At 34.5% G+C, this 13,965-nt stretch overlaps 1 protein-coding gene across 5 annotated transcripts in view; it reads right to left on the bottom strand.

Annotated features, from left to right (window-relative positions):
- COP1 (COP1 E3 ubiquitin ligase) overlaps positions 1–13,965 on the bottom strand; it is a 261,090-nt gene that overhangs the window by 107,877 nt on the left and 139,248 nt on the right. For all 5 annotated transcript variants that reach the window (XM_029228999.1, XM_029229001.1, XM_029229002.1 and 2 more), the window contains 3 exons: positions 11,306–11,449; positions 7,877–7,985; positions 7,402–7,483 (listed from right to left, as the gene is read on the bottom strand). In XM_029228999.1, coding sequence (XP_029084832.1) covers positions 7,402–7,483; positions 7,877–7,985; positions 11,306–11,449 — 335 coding nt within the window. The remainder of the gene's footprint in view (positions 1–7,401; positions 7,484–7,876; positions 7,986–11,305; positions 11,450–13,965) is intronic.

The raw sequence follows: 13,965 nt of genomic DNA, 5'->3' as shown, positions 1-13,965 counted from the left end.
AGGCAAGATAGAACTCACAGTCAAAATCTAAACCAACTGGTTACCTGATTTAAAAAAACAAAACAAAGCACTCTCCAGAAAATCTGAACAGTACCCAGAGTTGTACAAAATAATATTCAAAATGCTTAACATATAACCTCAAAATAACTCAACATACAAAAATCCAGGAAAATGTGAAGAATTTTCAAAGGAAGATGCAATCAACAGAGCAATGCTATAAAACAGATGTTAAAGCAACTACTGTAACTATGTTCCATGGGGTAAAAGTAATAAACATTTAAAATTAATGGAAAGATAGATGTACTCAAAGAGATATGGAAACTGTGAAAAAGAACATAATAGAAAATTTTAAAACAATTACAGTAATTTACATAAAAGATTCACTGAGGTAAATTCATAGCAAAAGGGAGATAGACACATAAAAGTTAGTGAACGAGAAGACAGAAGACAAATTACTCAATCTGAAGAAAGGAAAAAATATTGACAAGAAAAGGACAGAGTCTCAGGGACCTATAAGACAAAATAAAAAGGTTTAACATTCATGCAGTTGGAATCCCAAAGGAGAAAAGAATGAAATTACTGGTTTGATGAATATCTAACAAAACAGTTTCAGAAGAAAGAATATCAATAGGGATGAAGAGTGACACTAAATACTGAGAAAAGGGTCAGTTCACCAAGAAAATATAACATTTCTAAATGTTCCTGACCCTAACAACAGAACTTCCCCCCAAAATGAGGCAAAACACCCTCCTCCCCAAGATAACTGAAAAGAGAAATAAAACTAGATTTCATCACTCCTGTTTCATAATTAAAACAAGGAGACCAAAAAAGGGGGGAAATAGAAAACCAAAAAAATATTATCAACAAGATTGATCTGACACTTATAGAACACTCCATCAAACAGCAGAGTATAGATTTTTTCGATGCACTTGGAATATTTACCAAGGTAGACTGTATTCTGGGCCACAAAACAAATCATAACAAATTTAAAAGGATTAAAATTATATAAAAATATGTTCTGTAATTTTAAAAGAATTAAGCTATAAATCCGTAACAGTAAGAGCTCTGACATTTTTTTAAAAAGACCGAAAATGTTAAAATATTTTAAAATAATTCTTAGCCAAGCAAGACAATCACAAGAGATATTAGATGTAATTTTATTTATTTATTTTTATATTATTTATTTTTTGGCTGTGCCGCGTGGCATGTGGTTCTCTGACCAAGGATCAAACCTGTGCCCCCTGCAGTGGAAGCACGGAGTCTTAACCACTGGACCACTGGGGAAGTCACAGATGTAATTTTAAATTGAATGAAAAACATATTATATGAAAATCTGTGGGATCAGCTAAAGTAGTGCTTAAAGGGAAATGTATAACAAAAAATATTTATATTAGAAAGGATAAATGCTCAAATCAATGACATAAACTTCAACTGTAACAACCTAGAAAAAGAAGAAATTAAACCCAAAGCAAGAAGAAAAAATTAATGGACAAACATCAATGAAACTGAAAAGAGAAAACCCAATAAAATCAGTTGGATATTTGAAAAGATCAATAAGATTGATAAGCCTAACATCACACTGATCTAAGTACATAAATAATAAAAAAAAGAAAGGACACAAAATACCAATTCCTGAAAGATACATACTATCAAAACTCGCTCAAAAAGAAATAGATTAATTGAACAGTTCTAAATCTACTGAAGAAATTAAGTTCTTAGTTAAAACCTTCAAACAAAGAAAACTCCAGGACAGAAAGCTTCAATATCAAATTCTACCAAACATTTTAGAGTTAAACAGTAACAATTCTAAATAATCACTTCCCTCCACCCACCCCACCCAGGGGTACACACACAGAAAAAGGAAAATCATTTTAGGAGGCCAGCATTATCCTGATACAAAAAGACATTACAAGAATAGAAAAATAACCCTCGTAAACATAGATGCAAAAATCCACCCCCCAAAATTAGCAAATCAAATCTAACAATATAGAAAAGACAGATAATACATCATGACCAAGATGAGGTTTTTCCTGGAAATGTAAGGCTACCTCAAGATTTGAAAACAGATCATTACAGGGCTTCCCTGGTGGCGCAGTGGTTAAGAATCTGCCTGCCAACAATACAGGGGAAACGGATTTGAGCTCTGGTCCAGGAAGATCCCACATGCAGTGGAGCAACTAAGCCCGTGCGCCACAAGTACTGAGCCTGCGCTCTAGAGCCTGCGAGCCATAACTACTGAGCTCACGAGCCACAGCTACTGAAGCCCGCGTGCCTAGAGCCCGTGCTCTGCAACAAGAGAAGCCACTGCAATGAAAAGTCTGCGCACCGCAATGAAGAGTAGCCCTCCTTTGCCGCAACTAGAGAAAGCCCGTGCACAGCAACAAAGACCCAAAACAGTCAAAATAAATAAAACAAAATAAATTAATTAAAAAAACCCAGATCATTATAGTTCATGATACTGAAAAACAATAGAATCATCTCAATAGATACAGAAAAAGCATGACAAAATTCAACATCCATTCATGATAAAAAATTCTCAGCAAACTAGAACAGAACTTCCTTAACTTGACACAAAAAAATGCCTAATGCAAAACCTAAATCTAACATCATATTGATGATGAAAGACTATAAGCTTTCCGCATAAGATCAGGAACAAGGCAAGGATATTTGCTGTCACCACTCTTGTTCTGGAAGTTCCTGCAAGTACAATAAAACAAGCAAAAAAAAAGAGAAAGGCACACATGTTGAAAATGAAAAGGTATTAATGTTTCTGTTTGCCAACATGATTGGCCCAAGGAATCGCCACACATAATCTCTTAAAAGTAAAGAGTGCAGTCAAAAGTGAGAGAGTGGCATGGACATATATACGCTACCAAACGTAAAATAGATAGCTAGTGGGAAGCAGCCGCATAGCACAGGGAGATCAGCTCAGTGCTTTGTGACCACCTAGAGGGGTGGGAGAGGGCGGTTGGGAGGGAGGGAGATGCAAGAGGGAAGAGATATGGGAACATATGTATACGTATAACTGATTCACTTTGTTATAAAGCAGAAACTAACACACCACTGTAAAGCAATTATACTCCAATAAAGATGTAAAAAAAAAAAGTAAAGAGTGCTTTAGCAAGGTTGTTGAAATGTAATTTATATTTAAAAAGTCAATTGTTTTTCTATAAACTAGTAAAAAATGAATGGATATTAATATTTTAAATACCATTTTCAATAGCACCAAATAGTAAACTATTTAGTTGTAATAATGTGCAAGATCTGCATTCAAAAACTATAAAACAATAAAACTATGATAAGAGAAGTCCAGAAAGGACTAAATATGAAGAGATAAACCACGTTCATGGAATGGAAGTCTCAATGCATTAAGAAATCAATTCATTCCATATTAATCTATAGATTCAACACTATCTCAATCAAAATTCCAGCAGGATTTTCTGTAGGTACTGGCAACTTGATTCTAAACTGTTTATGGGAAAGCAGAGAAAGTAAAGAGCTAAAATCATTTTCAAGAACAAAGATGAAGGATTCACACTAAATGATTTCAAGACTTAAGCTACAAATCAAGACAATGTGGTATAGTAAAAGAAGAAATACACAGATTAATGTAGAATCTAAAAAATGTCACACCCTTCTATCAGAAATGGACAGATACAGCAAGCAGAAAATCAGTAAGGACACAGTTGAACTCAACAGCACCATAAATCAACTGAATATAATTGATATCTACATATTACTATATCCAACAACAGTGGGATACACATTCTTCTCAAAGTCACATGCAACATTCATCCATTCTGAGCCATAAAACACACCTTAACAAATTTAAAAGAATGGAAATCATACAATGTATTTCTTAGACCACAATGGAATTATACTTGGAGATCAAACAACATGCTTCTAAGTAATACGTAAGTCAAATAAAAAACCTCAAGAGAAATTTAAGAATATTTTGAACTAAATGAGAATGAAGATATAACTTATCAAAATCTGTGGGATGCAGCACTCAGGGGAAAATTTATAGCACTGAATGCACATATTAAGCAAAGAAAAAAGATGCAAAATCAATAATCTGAGCTTCCAATTTAGGAAACTAGAAATAGAAACGCAAATTAAATCTAAAGTAAGCAGAAGGGAAGGAATAAAAATTAGAGCAAAAGTCAATAAATTAAAATCAGGAAGTCAATACAGAAAACCAATGAAACCAAAAGCTGGTTTGAAAAGATCAATTAAATCGATAAGCCTCAATGCAATCTGTAACAAAATCTCAATGAAGTTTTTTTTTTTGCAGAAATAGAATGAAATCCATCCTAAGATTTATGTGGAATCTTAATAGATCTAAAATAGCCAAAACAATCTTGAAAAAGAAGAAAAAATAATGGAAGACTCACTTCCTGATTTCAAAACAAAGCTACAGTAATCAAAACAGTATGGTAGTGGCATAATGACAAATATATAGACCAGTGGAAAAGAACAGAGTCCAAAAATAAGCCCTCAGAGATACGATAAAATGATTTTTAACTAGGGTGCTAAGACTTTTCAATGGAGAAAGGACAATCTTTTCAACAAGTGGTTCTGGGAAAACTGGATATTCACATGTAAAAAATGAAGTCAGACCCTTACTTTACACCATATACAAAAGTGAACTCAAAATGGATCAAAGCCACAAATGTAAGAGCTAAAACCATAAAACTGTTAGACGGAAAAATAGGCCATAAGCTTTATTACATTGGATTTGGCAATGACTTCTTGAATATGACATGAAAGGCACAGGCAACAAAAGAAAAAAATAGGCAATTTGGAATTCATCAATATGAAAAAATTGTGTGCATCAAAGCACATATTAATAAATCATATATAATGGATATTTGATAATCATGATAAGGGATTAATATTCAGAATACATAGAGAACTCCAAAACTCAATAACAACAAAACCCAATTAAAAAACTGGCATAGGACTTGAATAAACCTTTCTCCTCAGAAGATATACAAATGGCTAATAAGCACATGAAAAAATGTTCAACATCACTATCATTGGGGAAATGCCAGCAAAGCAAAACCACAGTAAGATACCACTTCATACCCATTAAAATCGTTATTAAAAAAAGAAAGGAAAAATAAAAGAACAGGTATTGGCAAGGATGTGGAGAAATGGAAATAGTTGGGTACTATTGGTGGGAATATAAAATGGTGCAGTCATTGTGGGAAACAGAATGGCAGTTCCTAAAAAAATTAAGTATGTATCATATGATCCAGCAATTCCATTTCTGAGTATATACCCAGAAGAACTTAAAGCAGGGATATGAAGAGATATTTTGCCATTCATGTTCATAGAAGCATTATTCACAATAGCCAGAAAGGGGAAGCAACCAAGTGTCTATCCATCAACGAATGAAACAAAATGTGGTATATTCATACAATAGATTATTTTTCGGTCTTATAAAAGAACAAAATTCTAACACATGCTACAACATGGATGAATCTAAAAGACATTATGCTAAGTGAAATAAACCAGTCACAAGAAACAGAAATTAGAAAGGTGATTGCCAGGGGCTGGTGAAGGGGGAATGGGGAGTTACTGTTTCAGTAAAACAGAAACAGCTTCTGACACAGAGTTTCAGGTTTGCAATACGAAAAAAGTTCTATGGATTGACAGTGGTGAAGGATGCACAACAATGTGAAGGAACTTAATGCCACTGAGCAGTATACTTTAAAATGGTTAAAATGGTTTATTTTATGTGTATCTTAATACAATTTAAAATCAAGGGACTTCCCTTGTGGCGCAGTGGTTAAGAACCTGCCTGCCAATGCAGGGGACACGGGTTCAATCCCTGCTCTGGGAAGATCCCACATGCCGCGGAGCAACTAACCCCGTGTGCCACAACTACTGAGACCACGTGCCACAACTACTGAAGCCCATGCGCCTAGAGCCCGTGCTCCGCAAGAAGAGAAGCCACTGCAATGAGAAGCACACACACCGCAACGAAGAGTAGCCCCCGCTTGCCACAACGAAGACCCAATGCAGCCAAAAATAAATTAAAAAAAATAAAATCAGTAAGTAATTTAAAAAAAAAAAAAACCTCTTCCTACTTAAATTGCTCTTCCTACTTAAATTACTTCTATTTTCCTGAGGAAGCACACAAGTATTCTCAGTAAAGGCTACCCCACTACATTATTTAAAAAAAAAAAAGTTTAATTAATGTAGCTTTGTATTCCAACATAAAAATGTCAATTGTAGCACAATTCTCTAAATAATTCAGAAATTCGAAGATAATTTCTTAAAGCAATTGCAAAGCGAAGTATTACAATCTATATATACTGTGGGTGAACAACTTGCTACTTTCTGATCTAAAACTTTTTTGGGGTCAAGCCAGTCATGTCATTTCCCTTTTACAGAATACGACAGCTCTATCATTGTGAAATAAAGTTTTCAATGGTAAAGCCACCCTTGCCTATCTATCCACTAGTCTGCAAGTTACATGTTGAAAAGAAGGAAAGGGCAAAGAAATTAAGGCTATTAAGATAAAGGAAACCTGTTAACAGGGCTTTATAAATATAATGATGAGAAGAACCAGGCCAAAACAAGACAGTAAGGTTAACAGAAAAGAATGAATAGTAAAGATGGATATACCAAAAAAAAAAAAAAATAGAAGAGAGGTAAATTAAATTGGCAGAAAGAGGGCTTCCCTGGTGGAGCAGTGGTTAAGAATCCGCCTGCCAATGCAGGGGACACGGATTCGAGCCTTGGTCCGGGAAGATCCCACATGCCATGGAGCAACTAAGCCCATGCACCACAACTACTGAGCCTGCGCTCTAGAGCCCGCAAGCCACAACTACTGACCCCACGTGCCACAACTAATGAAGCCCGCGCGTCTAGAGCCCGTACTCCGCAACAAGAGAAGCTATGACAATGAGAAGCCCGTCCACCACAACGAAGAGTAGCCCCCGCTCACCACAACTAGAGAAAGCCCGCACACAGCAACGAAGACCCAACACAGCCAAAAATAAATAAATAAATTTATATTAAAAAAAAAAGTTGGCAGAAAGAGATGTAGAATTTTTGCCTTGAAACATGATAAACTTCATTAAAAGATTTTGGTATGCAGTCAGAATTTAATATAATTCAAAATACAGAGAGGTCTGAAGTTCATTTCATGGTATATATAAAGGAACTGGTTATAAAAATATCACAGTGTGGCATGAACCCAGAAAACATTATCATAATGAAGATGCAGCATATTCATTTTTCTTTCACTCCAAGAAATACAGATTTTTGTGCTTAGTAGATTATGTTTAGAATAATCAGTAATCACAAAGGATTGTTATGAGTTTCAATAAATATCTGCATCTCCGTCAGTAAAAGGAATTAAGTTGGGGGAGGGAACTCAAATAGTACCTTTTGCATCATCAGAACCCGAAGCCAAGAGTTTAGGATCCATCAAATTAAAGTCAACACTCCAACACCTTTTCTCATGCTCCTGGATGGAGAAGGAAGACAAAGTAGTCTCAAACAGAATATAGATCTTAAAATAAATAAAGCAAAACAAACAAACAAACAAACTTGATACCAATTTATCACTATGGTGGGAGGGAAAAGAACTGGCTATGAAAACAAATGAGATGCAAAGTAGTTCCTAAACTTTTTATATACACATTTACAAAATTACTGCTTTTGGAAATTCATTTGATACATTCTACAAATGCAAAAAGTCTGAAGAGATGCTTCAGAGAAGCATCTCTTTGGAATTACATAGGTATAGAAAATGCTAAATAATGACTTTAAATTTGTAACTATAAAACACATGAAGCTCTACAATTATTAAAAAGTGAAAATGTGATACTTAAAACAAGTAACTAGTAACCTTATTTACCTGATAGACCTTTGACCTCTGTCCTGTGAATCCATCCCATAGGATGACGGTGCCTTCATAATCACTGCTGGCTAACAGGTTCTTATGGTAACTACTCCAACTGATACAGCTGAAAGAAAGGAATACTGTTAAGCCTCATTTTACATAAAAATAAATAACAATGGGTACAAAGAATTTTGATGTGTTCAGAAAGATTAGAACCCTTTCAAAATGGTTTACATGAGTTCACAATCATTATTCTGCCCACAATACATCTGGGAAGAAAGGTATCAAATAATTCCCAGATTTTTCAACTGAAACTACCAAGTTATGACCTGTAACCACTTTTCATGCTTGTCACGAGCTGGAAGATGGATATGATGAGCCTAAAGTTGCTACTGGCCATCCTTGATACATGAGAAAAGCACGTCTGTAAGTGAAGATAATAGAGGCCAAGGGGGCAATAACATGCCATGGCAGAATGACAGACCTAATCAGACTGTTTAGGCCCCTGGATCCAGCTGTGCCCAATCATATAAACCAATAAACTGGTTTGAATTGGATTTCTGTATTTACACCCAAATCTTAACTAATATAAGTGTATGACTGAAATTTCAATTAAATGCATTTAACAGTTAGAATTAAACTTTTAACATTTATGGTTTCAGCTATTCTCAAATGTTTCAAAACTGAGAATGCGACAATTAAAAATACACTCTTTTGGTTAGACACATATGCACATCATGCATACAGTGAAGCTAATGTATATTATAGAAAAAAGTCACCTAGAAAGCAAAGCAATTAACCTAGGTGATTTCCAAGCATTTGAACACAAAGCTTTTTTGCTCTCTACTAGTTGCATTCATGCTAAATTTTAGGGGTTGGAACGAGTTCATTTGCAACTTTAAGTATACTTGTTAGAATTTCTGGGAGAAATTATATGAAACAGTTAAGAGCCTTGGATTTAGATAGACCTGAGCTTAAATTCCAGATCTGCAACTTACTAGCTGCGGCTTCGGGTAATTTAGTTCACTTTCACAATTGGTGTGCTCCAAATTGGTTTTAGGCAAGCTTACATATTGATCCTTTCAGCCCCAAGCCCACAGTTTCCAGCCTTGAACTGTTTCCTTCTCTTTATTCCAAGATGCATAGAGTTCTGCCATAATTTTTACATATGTCAAGATAGAAAAGGTAAACCCTCTAATCCATATTTTCATTATAGTAACATTTACTTGATGTGGGCCAAGTACTGTGCTGAGTGCATTATGTGGATTTACTTAAAGTACAATCCTATGAAATACATATTAGTATTAGAGCCCCTATTTTATAAATGAGTAGCATGAAATGGTTAGAAGCACAGATTCTGGAACCAAACTACTTCTGTTTGAATCCTGGCTCCTCCAGAGAATAGCTGTGCAATCTTAAGCAAGTTAATGAACCTTTTTGTGCTTCAGCTTCCTTGTGTATAAAATGGGGCAAAAATGGTCAGCTTAAGACAAAGCACTTAGGACAATGCCTGCCACATTAGAATTCAATAAAGTTATGTCTTACTCACGTTGTATTCTTTTCACTTAGGAATAAAGTATATAAACTAATAACTATAACAGATTCTCAATGATGAGCACCACTGATGAATGAGCACTATCAGCCTACCATTTTTATGAACGAATTAGAAAACAAAAAAGAAAGCTATAACAAATAAAGACTACAATACTTGCTATATTATTAACATTATTAAAATGAGTACATATACACACTGACTATATGTGTCATTCATCCAGATAAAAAAGGTACAAGGATGACTGGAAAATGTTGAAAGTTCTAAATAAATTTATTATTAAGTGATTTCCTTACATCACTCCCTTTCAAGCCAGTGCCTATGAAAACAGGGAAGCTTGTTTTAAAAATACAGATTCTAGGATTCCTCCAAGATTTAGGGGTGGGGCATGGGGCGGGGGTGGAGATCAGAAGTAGGGTCCAGTTTCTGCAGCCTTAACAGTACTCAGGGTTTAAAAAGCACTAATTATGAACTCTAATCCCTAATACATGAAACTTAAATACTATGCCCTCATGAAAAGAAGCAAAATGTTCTTCTGAAAAGAATTCTTAAAACTGTAAACAATTATAATGTTTAGATATACGCATGCTAGAGGAAAAATTCTTAACTCTGAGACACTATTCATTGGGCTATGGGCAGAAGACCTAAATAGACATCTCTCCAAAGAAGATATACAGATTGCCAACAAACACATGAAAGAATGTTCAACATCATTAATCATTAGAGAAATGCAAATCAAAACTACAATGAGATATCATCTCACACCGGTCAGAATGGCCATCATCAAAAAATCTAGAAATAAATGCTGGAGAGGGTGTGGAGAAAAGGGAACCCTTCTGAACTGTTGGTGGGAACATAAATTGATACAGCCACTATGGAGAACAGTATGGAGTTTCCTTAAAAAACTACAAATAGAACTACCATACGACCCAGCAATCCCACTACTGGGCATATACCCTGAAAAAGCATAATTCAAAAAGAGTCATGTACCAAAATGTTCATTGCAGCTCTATTTACAATAGCCAGGACATGGAAGCAACCTAAGTGTCCATCATCGGATGAATGGATAAAGATGTGGCACATATATACAATGGAATATTACTCAGCCATAAAAAGAAATGAAATTGAGATATTTGTAGTGAGGTGGGTGGACCTAGAGTCTGTCATACAGAGTGAAGTAAGTCAGAAAGAGAAAAACAAATACCGTATGCTAACACATATATATGTAACCTAAGGAAAAAAAAAAAGGTCACAAAGAACCTAGGGGTAGGACGGGAATAAAGACACAGACCTACTAGAGAACGGACTTGAGGATATGGGGAGTGGAAAGGGTAAGCTGTGACAAAGTGGGAGAGTGGCATGGACATATATACACTACCAAACGTAAAATAGATACCTAGTGGGAAGCAGCCACATAGCACAGGGAAATAGCTAGGTGGCTTGTGACCACCTAGAGGGGTGGGATAGGGAGGGTGGGAGGGAGGGAGACACAAGAGGGAAGAGATATGGGAACATACGTATATGTATAACTGATTCACTTTGTTATAAAGCAGAAACTAACACACCAGTGTAAAGCAATTATACTCCAATAAAGATGTTAAAAAAAAATACCCCATGAAAGACCATCTACAATAAAGACCTTTATTTGATTAAGTGAATGAAAGAGGATTTTCATTTGGCAAACAGAAAAACACTAACTACTAACCCCCACAGGGAAAAAGCAACCCATGTCTATAAAAAAGATATTCTGACGTATCCTCTGTATACAATTAAAGTGTTCACCATGAATGAGTAAGGAGTCTCACAAAAAGGTGCCATAACAAACTCATACTAATTATAGATACTAACTGTTATATACACACTGCATTAGGCCAAGGAAATAATGTAAATACCTGATTTTGGAATTGCAGGTCATTTCATTTTCAGGGTAATGAATATCCACCGCATCCTGAATGACTGTGCCATATTCATAGACTTTTATCTTCTTTGTAACCCCAGCAATTGCAAAGTAGTCACAATCCCGGTCAAATTCAATACTAAGGGAAAAAGTACATACGTGGGTCAGTAAGACTATTTACCTACCCTTGTGATGTTTACAGTGACAACATTTCAGAATTTGTTTTTTTCTATTTCCAAAGTGATTCTGTCTACAAGGATAATAGATCTACTTGAAATGCCCTCAAACTGTACTAGACCTTATGTCCAGATTAAGTCATTATCAAGGCATATAAAATTACAAGTGGTGGAGAACTGTGCACAGCTACACAATTCTGAACCATAGATGGTTCTTGTGTTCCTAGTAACTTGACATGTTTTTCAATTTGGCTTTAGTAACCATATTACAAATGACACACCCAACTGTCAAGGCTAACAAGTAATACTGTAAAAGTAGCGAGGGAAGATTCAATAGTTTGGCATATTAAAAATACGTCAAAAGAGAATTGCCAATAAATCTTTTCATAAATTCTAGCTATTTCCCTTCCTACCATACTGTGGGGATGATAGGATTTCACAATTTTTAAAGTTATTTTAATAAATAAATGAGTACACAAGCTGAATTACTGAAGCGATTAAGGAAGAGGTGATGACAAAAGGATAAAATACACATAAGAATGGAATCTTTGAATAATCATTATGTTTCCCCCAATCCATTTCTAATCTCCCAATCAGATATGATCTCTCTGATTTATGAACCACAAACAAACAAGGGAAAAACTAAAAATCTCTCCAATTCAAGTTACTTAGGAAATTCACCCCTCTTACTGACTTTTTAATAGAAGTTTCAAAATAAGCTACTTCAAAGCAGAGCACAAGGCTTTATTCACCTTTATAGATCTCAACTTGGAGTCCTAAAAAAGTTGCTACATAATCAGCAAGAATACTAAGTGACCTAATGGAATTAAGAGTAAAATGAATCATCACATACATTATTTCTCAATGAGTTAAGCATCTTTCTAGAAGCTTATTCATAAAATTAGAGAATACAAAAGAATTCTTATTGATCTTCAACTAATTATATAATAATAATAAACATTCACTGACCACTCACTAACTATAACCACTGCACATATTAACTCATTTAATTCTCATCATAACCTATGAGATAGGTATTAATTTATCCACATTTTACACATGAGAAAACTGAGGACTAGAGTTGAGGTAACTTGCCCAAAGCATCTTGTAAGTGGCTAAAATGATATGCTAGTACTCTGCATATTTCAAGCATTTACTAAATGCATACAAATACCTACATGACATACTCTACTGCATAGGTTAACTGTGATATCCTTTTACCAAAAAATATATGGTTAGTTAATAATATAGTAAGAATCTTTGCTAAGCTGATAATAAATAAGGAAAATAAGGACACATTAAGAATACTTCCCATAAAAATACACTTTTAAATGCTCAGTTTTCATTATAGCTTTAAATCCTTCCTTAATTTTATAAATTTTTTAAAGGAATTTGATTAAATGTCATTGACTATTGCACAATTCGGCAAATGCTCCCTCCAATACAGTATGACTATGTAGCAATGCAATAGATTTATCTGTACAACAATTTCAGCTGAACTGCTGTCTCAGCTAATGTCATCTGCCCTGCGGACTCTAATCCAACATAACTGTATTGATGGCAACTATTCATCTATCCCAACTCAATTTATACTCACAGCCTCATGCCACAGAAGGAGAAATATTACTGTGTCTATCAAAGGACAGAGTTATCAGAAATCCTATCCTTAACAGGAAATTTTGTTATGGCTGAGACTTCAAGAGAATACCAGTTATGTTACCTCTAAATACTTTTCCTCCTCCTACAAACATGCATGGCTAATAAGTCAAAAACATTCCAAATGCTGTACGAGTAAAAGTCAACATGCCACTTCCAAATTATTTGTTTTTAATACAAAAAAAGTTTAAACACTAACTTATTAAAATAAAAGTCAAAAGATACTGCAGGAAGAAAACTGGCATATAAATTAAAATGCTGTCAAAGGAATGGATTTGATGATATTAAATAAGAAAATGAGTCTATTATTTCTTCCTTTGCTACCTCATTATTCAACACGGCTCTCTTTTTTCAAAAAAGGTTATTTTTTAGCTATATCAGATCATTATTAACTCCCATACTAAAAAATTAACTTTTTGTTTTGACTTTACTGCTATCATTTTCTTACATTCTGGTTATGTTTTCTTCTTAATATGTTAGTATTACAAGGACCTAGATAGTATCCTTTTTTAATATTCTAGGATATTGAGGTTTTCTGTAGTTTAAAAACAAGATTTTAATAGAAATACTGATCAAAAAGTATAAAGAATAGTATTATTTCTAGTAAATTCTGGTTAAAAGGAAAAAGAAGACAAACAGCTTCCTTTAAAAAAAAAAATGCAAGTACTTCCACGTAATTAAGACTCAGAATTTAAGTACTTCCAAACATGAATCATTTGTTCCCAACCTCACACAGATTTAATCATATTTGTTCCCAAAGAAAACAAAGTTAGACTCTAGAAACAGATCATGGAATAACTCAAAAGAATAATGTAGTTTTCAG

Source organism: Monodon monoceros, unplaced genomic scaffold (genome assembly GCF_005190385.1).
Source record: "Monodon monoceros isolate NGI ecotype Baffin Bay Population unplaced genomic scaffold, NGI_Narwhal_1 Super_Scaffold_18, whole genome shotgun sequence".
Classification (NCBI taxonomy): Eukaryota; Metazoa; Chordata; class Mammalia; order Artiodactyla; family Monodontidae; genus Monodon; species Monodon monoceros.
This window is presented reverse-complemented; position numbering and strand designations above follow the sequence as displayed.